The 20791-nt window shown below is 34.8% G+C and overlaps 1 protein-coding gene across 5 annotated transcripts in view; it reads left to right on the top strand.

The window, feature by feature from the left end:
* The window catches only part of ITGBL1 (integrin subunit beta like 1), a 123398-nt gene that overhangs the window by 57978 nt on the left and 44629 nt on the right, over window positions 1–20791 (top strand). For all 5 annotated transcript variants that reach the window (XM_064408327.1, XM_064408328.1, XM_064408331.1 and 2 more), the window contains 2 exons: window positions 2385–2525; window positions 6793–6939. In XM_064408327.1, the coding sequence (XP_064264397.1) occupies window positions 2385–2525; window positions 6793–6939 (288 nt within the window). The remainder of the gene's footprint in view (window positions 1–2384; window positions 2526–6792; window positions 6940–20791) is intronic.

Below are 20791 nucleotides of genomic sequence, written 5' to 3'. Positions count from 1 at the left end.
AGATTTGTGACTTTGAACAGATTGGTGCTATAAGGGCCCAGAACTGTATGTCAATTCACTCCTAAAGAAGACTTAGGATCCTCAATGGAATGGGAAAAATAACAATATAAAGCATTTAATTTCCACTACAACTGCAAAACCACCTGTGAAGTGTTCAGTAACAATGCAGTGAAATGTATAGAGATGGAAAGGTAGACTTCACACACTTCTCTAACTACATAAGGTTTTATCTGCACACAGTTTTGGAATTTGAATTTCACCTTATACTTCTGTCTAATTTTGTCATTTAGAGGGGAGGGAAAAAAGAAGAAAAACCCACAAAATAAGGTTGCTTTTCAGTAGCTGCTGTGAACAAGGAGTTAAAAAAAATAGGGTGTTCTTTTGGCAAAAAACCAGAATAATTATAGTAGTACATAAGCAAGAGTCACAGAGATGCCTCTCTTAAAAGCATCTCTACTGGCAAAACCTGCAGTACTGTGAACATCCAATCATCCTGAGAGCATTTAGAAAACTCTCTTCTCGTAATTAGTCTGAAATTGAAAGTTTGGCTCAAATACAGAGATCATGTAGGTTCATTTAGTCTCGGGACTTCAGCATAAAATTTTCATGTAGTTCTGGAAATAATAGGTATCAAAGTGTCATCATATCAGATGCTTTCTTTGCACTGAGAAAATAATTTCTTGGCAAAGAATTTCTCATCAAAGCAAGCTTTTAATCAAATTTGAAATTTTAATATGTGATTATTTCTTTAAACTGGCATTGCAGTAGAAGAAATTGTGTGAATAGCATAGCTGATAGTCTGAGTAGCTGCAACTTCCAATATATTTGTGTGATACTTCCACGTTTTCAGCTTTTCATGTATTTGTGATTTTATCTTCATAAGAATTGTGTAGTCTTCTGATATTATGAAGTTGCTTTCCAGCAAAGTATTTCTGCTCCATTTGGTCCTACTTACCCCATTTTCTGTGCTTATACATCTTGTGATATAAGTACAGTTCATCTTGTCAGTCTTGAGCCTTCTGAAAATCAAATATAGAGGCTAACCTTGCTGCCCACCCTCCTTCAGTGCTAAGATGGATGAATTATTCTTATCTTTTCCCCTGCACTGTTTAGTCAACCAGCTTAGACCACATGTGAAAATTTAGATTTTTAAACTTTGGTGAGATTCTGTTCTGCATTCTGACATCCAGGGCAGCTGATCCAAATTAACTTTGAAGTTGTTTCTGGGAGGATTAATCACTCTCCAGAGGCATTTCCTGTTTTTGTTTGTTGGTTGGTTGGTTGTATGGTTTTTTTCTTCTTCAGTAATATCACTGAATTGTGAAAGTATAAAAAATTAGGCACAAATTTCTTGAGGACTGTCTCAGGGTTTTTAGCATTATTAAGGGCTGTAGCTCTTCCTGTTCATGTCATGCATGCTGGGTTGTGTAGACCTTCTCCTTTTATTAGAGAATGTGCCCATATCTATGTGTACTGTTTAGTCGTCCTGTCCTGTTGTCCTCAAATGCATTATATTGTTTAGAGAAACCTAAATACGATGACAAAAGTGTTGGCAGAGTAGAAGAAGTACTTCTTCAAGAAAAGAACTGCATTCATCAGTAAGGTCAGGCTGCTTCTATGAGCCTGTTAGCATCTCAAAAAAAGTAGTGAGTGTGTTGCCCTGGAGCATATTTGGATTTCTGAATAAGGAAATTTATTTTTTTTTTGTTTGGTTGGGGGTTTTTGTTCAGATTTTCCTGAATAATTAGGGTGCATATTTTTTGCATATTGGTAAAATATGCAAATTTGTTTTCTGTTATTCACATTTCTTCTTATTGTAAGCATCAGGATGTGGCTCTGAATATTGACTTGGGAAAGTGGAGAAGTATCTTTTCATATAGATCTATGCTCCTGTTCTTAGGTGAAGAATGACCTCCTAGACATTTTCAGCTCTGCTAGTTTGGATTCTCTTGTAGTTTAAATGTTTATGCTTTAACAACCATTAATTATCCCCTGTGCCCAAGCCCAAGTCATTTAAACAGAATTGATTTTTATTGTCATTACTGACAGGGCAAATTACTGTTGATGTCAAGGATGTACAACTGTTCTGTGAGCTACATTTTTTTGTTGACTCCTAGCAAGGCTCAACAGCAAAAAGAATCATGAACAGGAAGCCAATTTGTTTGTTTAAAGTATTGCCACTAAATAATCATAGAAGATTTCAAATCATAGAAGATGAACACACGCTCAAGATTATCACTTGCAGCTTTGAAATTGCATTTCTGTGAGAGCTGAAAATTCACAAGGGTAAATTCCTGTAATCAAAGTGCTGTTACTCTAAATTATGCAGTTAATCTTCTATCTCTTTTTTTTTTTTTAAATTGTATTTTTTTTAACATTTTTAGGCACATGTGTATGTGGGGAATGTACATGCCATGATGTGGACCCAACTGGTGACTGGGGAGATATTCATGGAGATACTTGTGAGTGTGATGAAAGAAACTGCAAAGCAGTGTACGATAGATATTCTGATGACTTCTGTTCAGGTAAGGTTTGTGTATAAATGGGTAGTTTTATAAAAAAACCTTCCAACTGGTCTGATCTTCCTCTTCCCTAGTGCTCCAATTCTCATTTTCCTATCTTAAAATATACCAAGCTTGGGGGGAGGAGAGGGCTTGGAGGGTTTTTTTTAAATTAAAGACATAATTTTTTTTTTTTTCATGCCATGTAACAAAATGCTGTAAAAATTAGATACTTTTAGGAAGAATCTTTTAGATTCTTCTAATACCCTTGTGTTCAGTGTAACCTAACATATGGATATATGGATAATGGTTGAAAATTTAAAATATAGGTGTATCCTTTCTTGGGAAAATTTGAATTTGAAAGTTCTTTATATCAGACTGTGGTTGTTATTTCATTTTATATGACAGGGAGATAGATGATAATCAAGAAGAAATTCAAGGAAGAGTAAATAAATGAGTAAATGAAAACCAGTCTCCTGAAAATACAATTTGACATGAGAACAAGTAGAGCATCAATACTTGAAGAATATGAATATGTGGCCCAGCTGCACTTCTGTAGCTACAGCCCAGACTGCACACCTTAGACACATCCATTTTCCTTTTTCTTCTACTTGGACTCGAGAGCATTATATTCAGAACAATTAACATCCATCCATCCATCCATCCATCCATCCATGGCTTTGCAGTTTAGATGTTCCATGTATCAGCTAACAAAAGCTGAGATTCTCAGAGAGACCTTGCATGCAGTTTTGTGTGGATACTAATAAAAATGCTAAAACTAGGCAGGAGAGAAGGACTTTGTTCAATACACAGCATGCAATTTGTACACACAGGAATTCTGCAAAACCAAATGAATGTGATTTCAAAGGGACTTTACAGATTGGAGGTTGGCAGCTTCAATGCATCCTGTAGAAATCTGGTCTGGCCTAATTAATAACAGGAAGAATGCAGTCACATCAAGGACAATAATGATGTTGTATATTTTCCTCCTATTCCTAGAGTGAGATATGTCCCACAGAAAGATAATTGGAGTTGTCTGTAATAGAGAAAGAAAACTGAAACCAGCATGATATATAAAATGTTCAGCCTTTTCTTTGCCTGTTTAAAAAGTAAAAAGTTTCTCAGCAGTTGGGGGTGGGGGTGAGGTTTGTTTGTTTTGGTTTGTATTTTTTTTTTAAATAAATTTTGAGGAATTGCTAGCCAATAAAATGGGGAGAAAGAAGCTTTTCCAAAAACCTTCAGTGACTTAATTTACTAGTTACTGTTCAACCACTTGCAGATATTATATATTTATTTAAGGGTTTGTTTAATGAATAAACTGGAATGATGTAGAGCTGTGTGCATGAGAAGTCATGAGAGCAGCAGGCAGATTGACTTGGTTGTCAGTTTTTGAATGTATCACTGTGTTGCTGTTAGGAATTTTAGCATTCAGGGACTGATTAAAATATCAGCATCAACTAAGGAATGCAAAGCTACAAATCAACAGGATAAATGCATTCTATAGTTAATGGTGAACACAAGATTTTCAAACCTAATTGAATTAAAGCAAACCCGTGGCATCTACAACTAATGCTGTGAAACTGAAAAAGTCATGCTTCAGCTCCCTTTTCCTGGACATTATTGCCTTTGCATCTGCTGCTGCCCAGGATGGTAATGGTTGTGAGAAAGCAGAGGGTAAGAAAGTACAGACAGTTACAAAGGAGCCTGGGGGAAGATATTGCCATTTGGCTTTGGATTAAGGACTGGTACATTGTTCTTTATTGCACAGACATAACTGTAAATGAGGAAAACTTAGATATGAAAGGAAGGACTCATATGACTTGCTTGATGTGACTAAAACTCAAGTTGAAGTATAATTTTGTTTTTCTATCTCCTCATCAAAAATTTTAGTACTAATTATTTTTATCCATTCCCTTTCCATTATGTTTTAGAAAAGCCTAATTTAGTCTTAGCTGGCCATCCAAGTATGCATTCCTGAAATAGATTGTGCAAAAAAATCCATTTGCACATGAAGCAGTGTGAACAATATCTTCTAGTCCGGCTGTTTAGTCTTGTCTCAGAAATAGAAAAGATGCATAAATTTTAATTTTCGTTTATTGTGGTAGTCAGGCAGAATCTGCAATTAAATCAAAGTTTTAACAGAGATATTGTAGTGGGACAGGTTTTTTAATTGCTTATATGAAATAAATTTTTATTGCACAAAGTGTACATGCATTAGGTGTATCTAAAAAATATCCTCATTGTTCTCACAATTATTTGTAAATTGATTTGGGATGAATCCAAAAGTGATTAGTTGGATTAGGGAAAATAATCCATCTCTCTTGAAACCTTCATTAAAAAGAGATGATACAAAATTTTCTTGTCTTGTTCTGTCTACCTAATAGGTAGAGACAGGAAGCCACATTATCCTGAGCAGCATGGAGAAATTATAGGAAATCCTGTTTTCATGTAAAGAGTTTTACTGTGACTGAATGAAATTCTATGTCTATTTAATAAAATACAAATGACAGGAATTGACAGCCCTGATGTGAGGATTTAACATCACACAAGGGCAGCTCCCTCCAGAAGCTTCATGTGGCTTGAGGTGACTGTTATTTCACAGTACATCATATTGACAACTGGATGCCTTCTTTTAACACCTCAAGTACCATTCAGAATGTTCCTGAATTATTGTCTTTCAGAAGTCTTCTTAACATTAAAGTGATTATCTTCATTTAAAGAGATAATAGCTCTCATTACTTGACACAGAAAGAAAATGTTTCCATTAAGAAAATCTGTATGTTCACACATTTCATTAGTCCTTTTGCTGTGGCTTTAGCAAAGAAACTATTGTATCAAAGTGCCTAATCCTCCCATAGGTATCTCTCTGGGTCAGGGATCATAAATCCAATTCACAACCTGTCAGCAGGTACACATGAAAGCAAAGGAAAGAATTGTGGGATCAGAGAACAGTTTGTGTTGGAAGGAACCTTAAAAATCATCTGGTTCCAACCACTGCCATGGAGAAGGACACCTTCCAGTAAACTGGGTTGCTCAAATCCCCATCCTGGCTTCCCTTGAATGTTTCCAGGAGTGAGCATCCACAGCTTCTCTAGGCAACTTGTTCCAGAGCATCACCCTCCCCAGGGTAAATAATTTCTTCGTTATAACCTAATCTAAATTCATCCTCTAAACAAGAGGAAGCTTGTAAAGCTTTTCAAGGAAAACAAATAACTAACGTAAAGGAAAGTTATTTTGTGCAATTAATAAACCTTGTATTCTGGGAAGTAATCTGATGACTCCTAGAATGATTGCTTCCTCCCATTTTCTCCTTGTGAACTAACAAACAAATATGTTTGATAAATTGGTACTAAAGTGCAAATATGGTTAAAAAGATATATAAAATATATGTTGCTGTGGTTTTCAAGAAGAACATGGATTAAAAAATAGACATTGGAATAATGCTTTTGTCCTGTGTCCAGTGAATGATGATTATGTGAAAATTGTGAGAGATCTAACCTGCTGTCTGAGCTCATGAAAATAGCTATTTGATTTTCTGGCAAGGAATGTTGTTTTGCTGATTCTCAGGCTTTTCTCAGGAACATTTTGCATTGCCAGAATCTCAATGCTTTTTGCAAAGAGCATAAAGAGGGATAAGGACAATCTTTTTTTTCTTAGTTTTTCTTGAGAAAAGCTCAAGAAAAATTGCATATGTTTGCTTTTATATAGAGGAAATATATGTGCAGGTAATAGTTCCAGACATGCTGTAAGATACCAAAAACCACATCCAATTGTCTTACTGGAATGAGAATGTCCAATATTTCAATATATTTTTATTTGTATATCACTGTTTAGTAGAAGACTCTGGTTTGAAACTTGAAATTATTTGTCTCTAGTGGATCACGTTGATTGCAAGTAGATAAAAAATGGTATTGATATACTTTTAGAGAATATGCTGCAACCACGGTAGAAAAAGGTCATAAAAATAAATTAAATATTGCCTTAAGACATTCCACTTTTCCAAACAGTGGTGAAATGTGTATTTTTAATCTGTGTTTCACCCTTTTGCATTACATCATGTGCGAAGTGGCTAAACATCCCTTAAGGAAAAAAACAGAAAAGGGAATATGGCTCAAATTGAATGGTAGACTGGTACTATTTTCAGAAACAAAAGTAGGTATAGTGGATTGATTTTATTTTTTTGCCAGTCCCATTACTGAATAAAGCCCCAACTTTGATAAAGTTCATCCAATTAAGAGTTTTTATACCTCATTAGAATGGAGGTTAATCTTGAATTGTATTCATTATAAAGGTCATGGACAGTGTAATTGTGGAAGATGCGACTGTAAAGAAGGATGGACTGGGAAAAAGTGTGAACATCCACATTCATGTCCAATGTCAGTTGAAGAAAGTGCTAAGAAATGCCAAGGAAATTCCAATTTACCTTGCTCTGGAAGAGGTAAGCATATTTCTGGAAGAATTTTCATGCCTTTAAATGTACTTCCATTAAAAGAATTTTTATAGATGCCCAGCATTACTAGTACTGAAAAATGTGTACCTTCTTGGCTTACTGTGCATGAATCACACATGTATAACTTGTGATTTAGGAGGAGGGAGGAGAAGAATACAGAGGTCACCTATTTTTCCTGCTTTGCGTTTTTTTTTACATGTCTTAGCATTTATTTTGGAGATTTTCAAGGGTGCTTTGAAAATTGCTGTAGTTAAGTCTTTATTAGGAATACATTAAAATATGGATTCAGTCTGTGCATTTTTTGACAAAAGTGGCATGAGATTTTCAGCTTGTGTAAAATGTTGTGGCACCATTGTGATAAGGACTATTTGGATTTACTCTGACTAAGAAACTGCCCATTAGGTGCAGGACTGACTTCTATAAAATGCAGCTGTGCTTCAGCACAGTTTGCTGGTTAGCCATTGGCTTTTCATTTGAAAGCATTTCTTTGTGACACTGTAGCCTTTTCAAGAGCTTTGACTAAAAATATATACTAAGTCATACACACACTTAAAAGATACATTGCAAGCAATTTTTCTCAGAAGGAAAAGGACCTGCTAATTTTCCTCTGTCACTGTGTGAAATGTGGTTTTCTGCAGAGAGAAGAGAGAAAAGTAAATATGAGACAGAATATTGCTAGAACTGGTAATTGAAGTTGTTATGAATTCTGCCTATTTTAGTATTTTCTGGGAAAGGCCTAAAGCTTCTCTTGAATTACTGCATTTGACCCTTAATGTCAGTTCATTTGTGATTTATTCTTTCACTAATACTATCTAACATAGTCAGAAATTGTAGGCTGTCCACCCAAGTTATCTCTGTGATAATTGTACTATTTTCCTCCTGTAATTGTGTAGCAGCTCATTTACTTCCTAAATGTAGCATTAGGAGTACCTTAAAAGAACTATGTATTAACAGACAGTTGCTTGATCTTTTCTTAATTAAGCTGCCATTTTCCAGTTAATTGTCTCTCTCTTTTCCTGCTCAAATTTTGCAACAGAATTTTTTGCTACAAGTTAGTTGGAGAATGGGCATCTGTAGAGAATTAACTGCATTCTGTATTTTCATGCTTGCAAGAATGCTAACTAAAAGAAAGGAACATTGACTTTTGATTTATTTTTTTACTTATTTAATACTGTATAATTTTTGTTCCTGTCCTCATGGATGTTGAATTTATCTTCTTTCATCTGCTTCAGTAGAAGTTGTGTACCTTGAGATGTTTGCATCAGTTCTATGATTTAATTGCATTGTCCTCCATGAAGACAGAGGAAGAATAAAAATCATAAAAACAACTTTAATTTGAATAAATATATAGTACTGAATTTTTAAAGTGAAGTATAATAAGAAGAGTAAATGTAAAGATTTTAACATTAATGACAACAATTCTACCCTTTTGGCTTTCTGCAAAAGCGCCTAATGATGCTGGCAATGTTGAGATTCTGGCAGTGAAATAGGTAATTTTCAGGTGAAGTGATTTGACTGAGTGACCTGTTAGTCAAAAATTTTAAAAGCAGTATCTATGGGAACAAAAGGCTTAATTGATAGTGGGTCTCACTGAACTTTGACTTCTGAACAAGAAGAGATCACTAAGGTGTTCAAGGAGTGCAAAAGGCACATATGTAGATTCAGGACATAATGTGACAGACAGCTGCTGTAGTGAAGGAACAAGAGATTCTGCATTCTAGGCTTGAAAAAAAAATCCCCATGAAAACTTCCATTTAAAAATGGAAAGCAGTATCTTGTTTTAGTTCTATGAACAATTTTGTTTAAGACATTGCGAAGATATTTTGGTCTACTCATCTGTGTTTTACTAGACAGTGTATTTTTTTTAACCCTGGACTCTTTGGATTTCCCCTTCTTCCATGATACTTTGGATAAAAAGAAAAGTGTAAGAAAATTTCTGAACTGATAACGTAGGGGTTAGTTCCTATGAAAATTTGTCATTGGACTTGCATAGTTAAATTTGGTGCCATATGGAAATCCCACTACTTGTCATGGCAAGAAGTGTGACACAAGCAGATGAATCAAAATAAGGTTGTCAGATAAAACACAATCTATTTCAAGTCTTCAAGAGTGGGAAAGGCTGTAGAATTGTAAAAACATCCCCAATTTTTCTGATGTCCCTAGAGAAGATTGTGTGATGAGGAAAACAAAGTCTGAAAAGGAAATTTTGTCTTTTCCATTTGAAAATGATGGCACAAGGACAGTTATCCTTGTCCAGGTCAGTAATCCACTGTACTGCCAAAGAAGTTGAGTACTTAATGTCCTTATTTAATGGGATCCTTTGGTAAGGCAGTTCATGCATGGAATAGGATACACAACAGAATTCTCAGAGATGCAGGTGCATGATTTTATGATTTTGCCATGTATTGTTTTCTTATAGAATGTTTTCTGTTCATCGGTACCTTTTGCTTTTAGATTTAGTTACTTTTGTTGTTTATAGCAATGGGAACTAAGAGAATTGGCATACCCCACCCAGATTTTGAGAATCCCAGATTCCCTTAACTATCAGTCATGTAATCTCATCAAGAGAAAAAAAGGTATAGAAAAATAAGAACAGGGAAAGAAAATGTGTTTTTGTAACCTTTAATGTATCAGGCATATGTAAAATTTGTATTAAAAATTATAGAGAATTGAAAGGAGGTTAGGAGGAACACAATTAGGTAATTTAATAAATTATGATTTTTCAGTCTATATTTTGCTCTTCTGAGGTTATATGAAACAGTGAACTTTGTTTTCAAGCTGTAATTCCCTTTCTGATTTTACCCACTCAGAAGAATAACAAGCTGTTTCATGGGTGCTGCTCAGCATGTCGGGATATCAGAAGGGCTGCCAAAAAAGTACTACACCATGGTCTTATATTTCTTAGTTGCTCCAGGAGGTGGAGGAGAGAAAAGGCTTCTATTGACATGCTGAGTAGCAAAGGAAAATGTCTACATGCTGAAATGGTGTTATAAAGACAGAGCAATTACAAATTCTCTGGGTTACATCAATCAGGTTGTCGATACCATCAGTTGTTCCTGCTGTATATAAGGTGAGAGAAGATCACAAGAAAATTTTGAGAATAAAAACATATTAAGTACTTTCCAAAATTTACTTTCCTTACAAAAGTCTTTTGAGGGTGATTCTAGGCATCGTCATTCACATGAAGTGAAGAATTCCTTCTATACTCTTATTCCCAAGAGTGTTGCTTTTTTTTTAAACTTGCTCCGTGACTTTTAGCTTAGATGTAAAACTTTCACTTTTTTTCTCAGTGAAAATCTGTTATTTTTAAGAACACACTGTACATCAAGACCAGTGTCAGACATAAATGCAAAGACATACAAAAAAAAAATCATTATGGTTTGAAATAAAGAGGTACTATATTGTTGTCAGGATTAAGGGAAAAGACAAACCGCTTTTCTCTTTAAAATGCACATCACTCACTTGAGTTTTCCCTTCAGGTACAAAGCAGATTTGAAAATAGTTTTAATAAAAAAGCCTTTAGGAAGAGAACTGAAAATAAAAAGAGTTGGTTTTGAGAATAATAGATGAGAGGGTTTTTTAAAAAATAATCTTGTTTTCCTCAGTTACCCTTGGTGAATGCAGCCGTTCCATGGCAGGTTTAGAAAGCCAGATAACCAAAAAATATTCTTATTGGTATTTTAATATTTAAATATATTTTCTATAATTGCTTTTATTTATTTGCATGGAGAAAATGAAACTATTTCTTCATTGGTGAAATTCCTCCTTACACTTATGCTCTGGCATGGGCTAACTGAAAAATGAAGGGATTTTTTGATTCTTTACTTACAAAGATTTCTGTTGTTTTTGAAAAAGCCCCTAAGCTAAACATACTAAACATACTAAACATCATAAATCATTCAACATACTAAATCATCAGTTCAAATATTGTGTGTCATTTTGAAAGTTTTGTCATTTTGTCATTTGAAAGTTTACCAACAGCAATAATTTTGCCCTTCTTTCTCTATTTAAAATTATTAGATTTTGATTAACTTAATGGAAGAGCAACAATGTTCAATGCATTCTTAAAGATTCCTTTTGGTGAGCTAAGACAGTGAATCAGTCCCTTGTGTTCTGTAATGCTATTGCCAGTCTGGCGAGATACCATCTCCTGAAGTCTGAAAGCATAGGTCAGTGATGACTACATAGAGCAGAGCCATTGGCCAGTGCTTGCTGCAAAGACTTAATCCTTTTTCGAAGCCTCTTGTGTGTCATTTTGTATGATACACACTTTATTCTGCTCTGAAACATCTCATTGCATGCAAATTGTTGTATAAACTGTGGTAGATTCCAGTTGGTACAAAATGGAAAACATACACAGAAGGAAAGAGAAACACGTATGAGATAATTGTATGTGTGTAGTGATGAGAGTGGATGGAACCTCAATAAAAATAATGTGCTAAATTGCTGCCTAAAACCAGGTGTAACTACATAACTCTCTTCTGACCTTTGTGAAGTCTTACATGACTCATGGAAAATATGACATAAAATATTCAGCTTGTAAATAATTTTGGGTTGGATCATTAACTACTATAGGTTCATAAAAACATTTGAATGACATAATTCAATATATGTTCAATATTTTTAAATCTGTACAAACTGTAATGTGGTAACCCTGATCTTTTCATCTTTACAACAGGTAAGTCCCTACAGTTGGGTATGGTGCCTTAAAAGAGTAGAAAGGCTGCTGGTGGCATGCATCACATCATGAGAACTAGTTCTGCTCTATTACCACTGGAACCTCATTGAGTATAGTTCTATAATGTTACAGTTCTGGTTTTTTTGTTCTAAGTGTTCTAAGTTATTAGTTGAGGACTTTGGAGTCTCCCTATAGTATGACATTGCCAAAACTGATAAACAAAATAAATTTCCTGTTTCTATTAGACACTTGTAGAAGAACATTGCTTCTGAAGTCTATGGCTTGTTGACTTAGTAAGGAGAGATGATAGTAGAAGTTGCTATTTGAATAATTCACTATACTTCCTACATGACAGGATGGGGTCAGAGCAGAAAAGTGTAAACAATCATAAGGTAAAATCTAGGTTACTACCCCTGCTACTAGCCCTTTACTGCAGCCCCTTATTATGCAAATTGTGCTGTTTAATTGAAGTGTAAATTACTCTAATGTACATCATCTCTGAATTTGGCATGCTGTTTTCATTCATTTTGCATGACCCCTGCATTCTGAAGGAGGTCTTAATTAAAGCACTATAGTCGACAGCCTGGCAGCAAGTAGCATTATTAGCTGGTGTAAAAAGAACAGAACACAAATTCAAGTCATCTGTCACATCTCTAGCTTTCATCTCATCAACTTTGAGATCGAGCTCTTCTACATCTGTGTGCTTCAAGCAGAGAGGCACTCTTGCTGTGCTATTACTTTAATGCTGAATGAGCTGGTGTAACAGCATTTGTTATACAATTTGGAATACTCTTATATGCTGGACTAGCACTTTGCACTCCACTTGTTGTCTGTTGAAGTCTAAGGAAAAAATAGAAATAAATAGTTGCATCCCACTCCTTTTAGATTTGTGTATCAATAGTTTAGATCACTGATTTTAAACAGCTTCTCTGATTCGGGCTCGGTTTGAACCTTTCTCTCTTAATTGAAGCAGGGTTTTCAGGATGCTGTCTTTGTTAGGAAAGCTTCAAAATTTTAAATTTTAATTTTTTCTGGGGTTTTTTTTGAAATCAGGAAGTGCTCAGGAGCTCATCACTTCAGTTTTTCTCTCTAGAGGAAGTTACTTATTTGTGACCCACCTACAGCATTCCTTGCTGCTGTTTTTACCTTATACTGTTGTATAAGATATCAGGGACAGAGGAACTAAGGGAAGAACACTTCATATCTTCAGTGAACCCTTGCTTGCAGTGCTTATAACTCATTAGTAAAAAAATGTTTCATAAAGTACTTTGTTTCTGCATAAGTGCTTTCTTAATCTGTTCTGGAAGAAGCAGGGAGTGTTGGAAGATGTCTGTTTCTGAGATGTAGGTGATATTACAAGAGTGTGGTAATTCTGTAATAGAATTTTTTACTGTTCTGAATTTTCTCACTTGTTTTCATGATGAGAATTTTGAGAAGCAGTAAAGAATTGAGGAAAAATAATTTATCTGGTTTAGCATAATACTTAGGAATAAAGGCTGTGGAATAAAAGCCAGTATAAGAAAGGAATGTTTAAACCATGGCATCAGTGGCTAGTAGAGTAACAAGCACAGATGACATCTCACCAACAAGAATAATTTAACATGCTCTTTTTCAATATAATATGTTTTCATTAAAATATATTCCATTTTATTCTCACCAATAAATAAGGCAGTAAAGGACAAAAAAATCTGATGTTTAAATGAATATGCAAGAGGCCAGATCAGTTATTTACATATGATATATCTGATTATTCATCTGTGATATATTAATATGTAATTACTTATTATTAGTGTGGTAGGTGTCTGCTACAGACCACCTGATCAAGAAAGAATGTAAAAGAAGCTTTGCAGTCTTAGAGGAGCCTCAAGGTTAGAGGCCTTGCTAATCACAGCCAGTTTACATGGGTTTTTTTCCAACAATCCATATGCCTCTTGGAGTGTGCTTGGAGGCACTGGTTTAGCTAAGGTTAATCTGAAGGGTAAGAAAGGATAGGGTACAAATGGCAAAAATCTGTAAAATAGCAGACTTAACTGCTCAACTGTTTTTCTGGTGGCTGTAAGCACTGGCCACGTGAAAGATACCTCTTATTTTCTCAGTCAGTGCCTCTGAAATGCTACCACCTCTGGACACTTTGCAAACTTCTTTTCGCATGTGATGCCTTCCTCATTCTTGTTCTCTTGATCATAACTCTTTCTCCAGCAAGGACCTCTTTCATTTGTAAAAGATATCTGTGAAAGAACTTGAAGGACAGGACTGCCTTCTTTCTGACAGATGGCTATCTTCTGTACATAGTGTCTTCCATATCCCAATCTTGATTAATTTTCCTTATCTTATTTCCCCATTTCAATTGGCGTGACTCTCATTTGCTGCTTTAAAAGTCATTTCTCAGTGATTGTTAGTGTATCTTTGACATGGTTGGCCTTTTTTTCAGGCACCCTGTTTTTTCTAATTGTTTGAACTTGATTTCTTTAGCAGAGCGGGCAACATAATACAGAATGCAAACCGAGGGGGAAAAATAATATTCACCTATTTATTTAATCACATTTACCTATTTTTTATATAATACAAAAGTCTCAATATTGAAATAATTATCCAGAAAAACAGTGTGTGAGAAATAATAGGTTTGCCTAATACTGTGTGTGAATTTGGATTAAATGTTTAATGCTTGTTCTATTTGTATTCTAGTGAGATTTATAAATGTAGATGATTACTATATTTTAGATGAATTCACCTACATATTAATATATATTTACCTATATGTTAATATTTGTAATAGATCACTGTCTTAAATTAGCAAGCCAAATGATGCTGTTTACAACTGAAAGAACATGGTTAGGATTAAAAATGTTCAGAAATAAGTGGATTCTTGTAAGTGCTACACTTTGCTACAGGCTGGCAATTTTAGAATGTTTTCCAGTAGTGGATTGCTGTAATTATCATAATTGCTATTACCTAATCAAAGACTGGACTGACACTCATTTATGCTAGACTTCCTCTAAATCTGTCTGTCTTCCTCTAATTCTGGTCTGTCTCTTTCATTTGATTAGATAGTAAGCTGCACATAAACCTACAACACATCAAGGCCTCTGATGGATGTTATGTGCTTGTAAGAGCCTGGAAAACAAATATATTGTTGTCAATGCTGGACAGAGAAACTGCATGCTTTTAAGCACTAAATCCTGACAGTCAGAGATTTGAAGTTTCTTCTGTTTCTGCTGAAGGATGCCGAACATAAATGAAATATATTTTTTTTTATAATCTGATTTTAAGGAGGTAGAATGTAAACTATGCATTCCAGTCAGTGAAGATATAGCCAATTAAAATAAATAATAATTTTTAAAGTAGCTTAGATTTTTGCTGCTCCAAATTGTCATCCTCTTTTGATTCATTTCAGAAAGTGATGTCTGACCAGAAATCAGGATTTATGAATGTCTTGAGTACTTGCAGAGATATGGGAATAATTCACACTGATGAAAAAACTATGCATTGTAATGTGCAAGGGTAATTGTAAGAAGAAATGTTTTTGCAATGCATACAACATGAGACATAGATGCAAGTTCATTTTGCATTTGTGCAAGCGACACAGCTATTTAAAATGGAAGTACCTTTAAGTACCTTCTGCCTGACTTTGGTATATCAAGTATTCTTAGTTTAATCACAGTAACAGGAGACAGTCTAAAAGAATCTCTGCTGGAAAAAAGAAGCAATTGAGATGTGTGCATGTGTTTATGTAAAAGCTGATTAGATTTCACAGCTTGTTCACTAGAACAAATATCTCCCATAAAGTCATGAAGTTGTACGATGCAGCAAAAACGGAGATTGTCTGTATTGTCCAAAATACTTACTCATCATCGTCAGAAATGTATGTATATTGAAATATTGAAATAGTAGTGCATGAGTCAATTTGCATTTGGAAATGCACTTGTCTGTGCAAAACAGAGTCAAGTCATCATTGTAAATAGATGCTAGCTATTGTAAACAAAGAAGAATGTTCTGGGTGAGGTTCATCTTAAATTTATCTAGACATAAAAATGTTACTTCAGCCTTTGGTTTTGGTGGAATGATGGTATTTCTAAATCAGAAATTATTTGCCCATTTCTTCTATATTTCTGTATTACTGTAAGATGAATTGTCATAATTCATACTTTATCCTACTGTCCTTAAAAGAATTACTATCAGGATAACCTTTAGATGCCTGTATTTGGGTTCTGTGAATCATAGCAATTTACCAAATTATTGACCCCAAATGTAATGTCTTACTGCAGTATAAATGAAGGTAATAGAAGTCTGCTGGAGCAAGGAACCTCTGCTGTTGATATGTAGATAAGAGTCCTTTTCCTGTTTACTTGTCATTTTAGAGTGTTTTGAGCTGTCTTGGCAGTGACATCTTTACTAGTAAGTTAAATAGTTCTATGGATTACCCCAAGGCACTGAAACATGCTTGTTAAAGCTGGATTGATAGAACAGCCACTGGGCCAGTTTTGCCCTGAGCCAGCTAGGATTCTCTCCAAACAATTCCTGATAGTAGCTGAGGAATTGGTGTGGGCTAGTTACTGGTCCCAGTAGGCAGTCTGGATGAGGCTGCCTTCATGGAAGATGCTTTGACAGTACAGATGCCATTTCTTCTATTCCAGTTGGCCTCAGTGCCAGGAAACTGTCCCAATCCAATTTAATTCACGAGTAAAGAGACATCTGTCAAATACTGCACTGGGGTTATTCTCATGAAGATTGAATTTCTTTCTGCACTGAGGTTGGTGTGGTAGCTAGGAAGCCTTCAGGAAAAGATGAAAGAAGGAGTTTCCAGCACACTGTGTCAAGGACCCACTGCTTACTCTGAACCTGTTACTTGCTCTGTGCCTTCTTCAAGGCAGCAACTTGTGTGAAATAAATGGATCAGTCCTGACCCAAAATTGTTTTTGTATAGTGTGATAGGTGATTAATAGGTTCCTAGGCTGATTGAGTAATTTGATTTCAGCCTTACTTTGTGCTTATGAAAATTTTTACTTAAAATAGCTGAAATATCCTGAAAATTCAAATAAAACAAATTTTTAAGCTGAAAACTGCTAAGAATTGCAAGTATTCAGATTGTTGGTGAATACCATGTCATGTTTTTCTAGTATCTGCTTTTTGGAAAGGAAGTCTGGACTTGATAGAATAATTTTGGAGGTCCAGCATTCTGTGGGAAAAATTACACACCACCCTTTCTCTTAACTAGATTTAAACTTGACCAGGTTCTAACCTAATCAATGCTTTCTTGCTTATCTGTTTCATAATTTCTTGTTTGAGGAGTTCCTTATAATTCTGCAAGTATTTTGCTATGTTTTACTTACATTACAAAATGAGTTATTCCACTCCCATGTTAACTGCACATCAGTAGGGTATTTGAAGCACATAGGGACAAAGATTAAAAATTTTTTTAAATTCTGTTTGGAAGAAAGGCAATAAAAAGCTAAGCCAACTTTATTTTTCTGGTAGTCAAAAATAAACTTGCATGTTTATATCAATAGTTATGTTCTGCTTTATTAAATTCTAAAGTGCTGTTTGCCAACTTTGCATGAAGCACTGACTGGTACAGTAAATATACTGGTACATTAGGTATTTCTAAGAGTCAGAACACTATAAAGGTAATTTATTAAGTAATTTAATCTCATTTTCAAAGTATGTAGGGTTTCCTATCAAGAAAAAAAGTCCATATTTCTTTCAACAAACTTTTAGAAGATAATACATTTAGCAAATGCTGCATTCAAATCAACTGACTTTGATATTTAAGCTGAATTTCTACTGTATTACTTTCAGAGGTTGCTGCTTTGGTGTGAACATACATAGTGATCAATATATAATTTATAAGGAAAAAAAACAGTACCTTGCAAAAGCGTTTTCTTTTCTGATAAAACTAAAAAATAAATGTTGTAAATTGCTGTTAAGCAAGAATGTGTAAAAATATGTTCTTTAGAATTTTGGAAGTTCGTCAAACACCTATTTATAAAACTCAGCAACATTTTCTTGTGGATAGTGCTTTAATGTATTTTGTTCCCTGTGATTTTATAAGCATTTGTATCCTTGCTTTGCGCAGAAAAACTGAAATGAAGGCCTAAGCCCCTTAAGAGAGAGATACATGGAATTGTTTCCCTACTTTTACATACATTTAGAGCTATTTGTGTATTGTGAGACCTGAGTACAAACTGGACTAAATATTTTAAATGGAAGCAAGGAACATGGAGAGAAGTGGAGCTGGGGGAAATATTGGCTTTTGATCTCTCATTGAGAGTTTTTGCAGTTATCAGTGAATAGTGGGAAGTATTGTTAAAAAATAAAAGTCTAAATACCTTTAAAATATTTGTGGGATATGTCTAAATACTTATATGAAATCTTGGGCAATAATGCTGCAGTAAATTTGTCTTCTGCAGTTTATGTTTGGAGAAACTTGTGCAAAGTTCAGGGACAGTTCAAAGTCAGGAAAAGTCAGGCTGAAAGCTAATCTCCATACTCAAAAATTACTAAAAAAATTTCTTTTCAGTCTTTGTCCCAGAATTTGTGGTTCTCTTTCTGAGCCAGGGTTTCACAAAGAGGAACTAGAAATTGCTGTAATACGTTATGTCATTTTGTTTCCTGAATGTCACTAATGCACTTCTTTTACAGGAACTGCTGAAGTTTTTCTAATAGGCCTGTGGGTTCAAATGCTCTGCCCTTTCCTTACCACCTTCATTTGTCCAGTGCTCAGAATGTTTTCAGGAGACGGCTTTGCCAGTTCTGTCAGGAAAATTATTTTATGGCCTACTTGAAGTCAAATATTTGTCCATGTCTTTGTTCTTTTTAGTTTGTCATCTTAATCACACTTCATAAAGCCAGTAAAGGAAGGCATGACCCAAAAAATAAGTGCTTCTGATTAAATCATACTTTCAGCAAAATTTACTGTTACCTCTCCAGTTCTAAAACTTAAAGCATAGTGTTGGGTAAAACCAAGCAGAACAACACTCTTACATTGCACAGCTTTTCAGAGCAACAGATAAATACCAGATTCAAGAAACTGCTGTTTCATAGACATAATAATCTTTGCTAAATCTGGTCCCTCTAAGACATGGAAGCAGAGAGGGGCAGGAAAATCAGATAATAACCATTGCTGATATAATTTGACTTTTGGATTTTTTGGTTGTTTTGGATTTTTTTGTTTATATGTTGGTTGGTTTGTGTGATTTTTTTTCCTCTCATGGGTCACAGTTGTGGTTTTAAAGATAGAGTACCTGAAGATATACTGCTCCTAATTATTTATAAAGTGCAATATGTCCACCTTTCTTTTTCATGGGTACTATAATAAGTAATTAGTATCTACTTTACTTATTATAAATTAGTCATTGCCTAATTACATGATTCAAAATGACAGTACTTTTACAATGAACGTTCTAAAAAAATTATAGGACAGAGTATTGAATGTGAAACTATGTGTCTGGTGGGGTTCCTTCATCAGTTTGCTCAAGAATCTTTTAAAAGTATTTTCTGCCTCATTGATGCAGGCCACCATAGGAACATGGCGTGTTTGGAGTTAATTTATTAATAACAGCACTTTGATTGCTGTACATGTCTTTCTTCTCATTGTGAGAGGTGTCCATTTAGTAACTATGCTAGTACTGTGTGTGTTTATAAGGCTGTGGAACCACACTCACAAAAAAGTCCTTCCTTCTGAGTGTATTGTGAACCCAGTCTTTTATATCCTGCTGGGGACTTGTTTCCAAATATAAGGCAATGATTAAGAATAGAGATTGAAGAGGAACCTGGAAAATAACACCTTCTTTCAAATTTAGAGATTTATTTTTAAAGAAATGACCTTAGGACTTGTTTGCAATGTGTGAAAGTGGCAACCTTACCCCACCTAGCAACTCACAAACAGTGCTACTTATTGTTATTGCCGGTAGATGGCATTCTTTATATTAACTAAATAACTAACTGTTTGAAAGTTTTTTGCCAGTTTTTTTTTTTAATTTTTTGGGAGGGAGAGTGGATGATAGACATTTGCTTTTCAGGGTATTCATGGAAGTCATACATGCCTGCTATTTTGAAATGTCTGTCAGAATTTCCTACTTTAATTCAGCAAGTCTTACTGGTTTTTGTTTCTTTTCCAAAATGAAAGCAATTATGGAATAATGTAATGATACAATTAACTCAGTAATTTTTACTTTTATTTTGGATGAGGAAGAGAGAACATTTTTTCTTTTCCTCTTTTAGAAGCTAGAATATTTAATGCAGAGTTAAAATATTGTTGCTACTTTCATTCTAGAAAACTTTTTAAAAGAATTTTTTCTCCCCTATTGCTTACTACCTGCAACACCTACAGACTATAGACACAACCATTTATTCTGTAGTAGGTCTGTGGCAGGACTGAGGGAATAACTCAGTGACCTAAGGCCAGGTGTAGTTTATAGCTCTTCAAATGTTTGGTGGGGTTTTTTTCCCTATTTGAATACGTAACCCAAAGCCCAGTAAAGTTAACAAGGAGATGTTTATTGGCATAAGAAATTTTGTGAAATTTTGTGAAATTCTGTTTCAATGCATACTGAAATAAGAGGGTGGCTCTCAAAGAAAGTATGTTGATGGAATCTAACCAGAAGATTTTTCATGCATTAATCATATTGGAATCCATGACCTTTGCAATGAAAAATGAACAACTGAAGTGTAGAAGATATTTCAAGATCCATTAAAATTCAAAATGTATTGCATATACTAGTGCATAATCCAGATATTGATCATTGTGGCTTTTGCATGTGCTGAATGTTTATTTCACAGGCATCAACAAGTAAATAGGAGCCATACACCCCTGAAGGTGTGTGGACTAAAGGTGTAAATTTACCGGCTGGGATACTGGAATAGAGTATGCTTGGTTCAGTTTGCCTGTAAAAGTGATCCATATCCGTCTGTGAGCTCAAGGTGAGTGTTAGCAGGAGCCTCTCATATTCTGGCCAAATAAGGCTTCTCTGGCTGGAGGAGGTACTGCCAAATGCAGAGCACTTTCTAGTTACTGAGTACTAGTGACAATGAATATATATCTATGAAATAATGAATTTATACCAGTGATGGCTCAGTTTATAAACCTAGCCTTTGCAGTGACTTTCAGCCCTGTAATAATGTACAGCTGTGTCAAACCAAAGAATTAAGTTGGAAGATTGGAAG

The sequence above is a fragment of the Passer domesticus genome, chromosome 2 (genome assembly GCF_036417665.1).
Source record: "Passer domesticus isolate bPasDom1 chromosome 2, bPasDom1.hap1, whole genome shotgun sequence".
Lineage (NCBI taxonomy): Eukaryota > Metazoa > Chordata > Aves > Passeriformes > Passeridae > Passer > Passer domesticus.
This window is presented reverse-complemented; position numbering and strand designations above follow the sequence as displayed.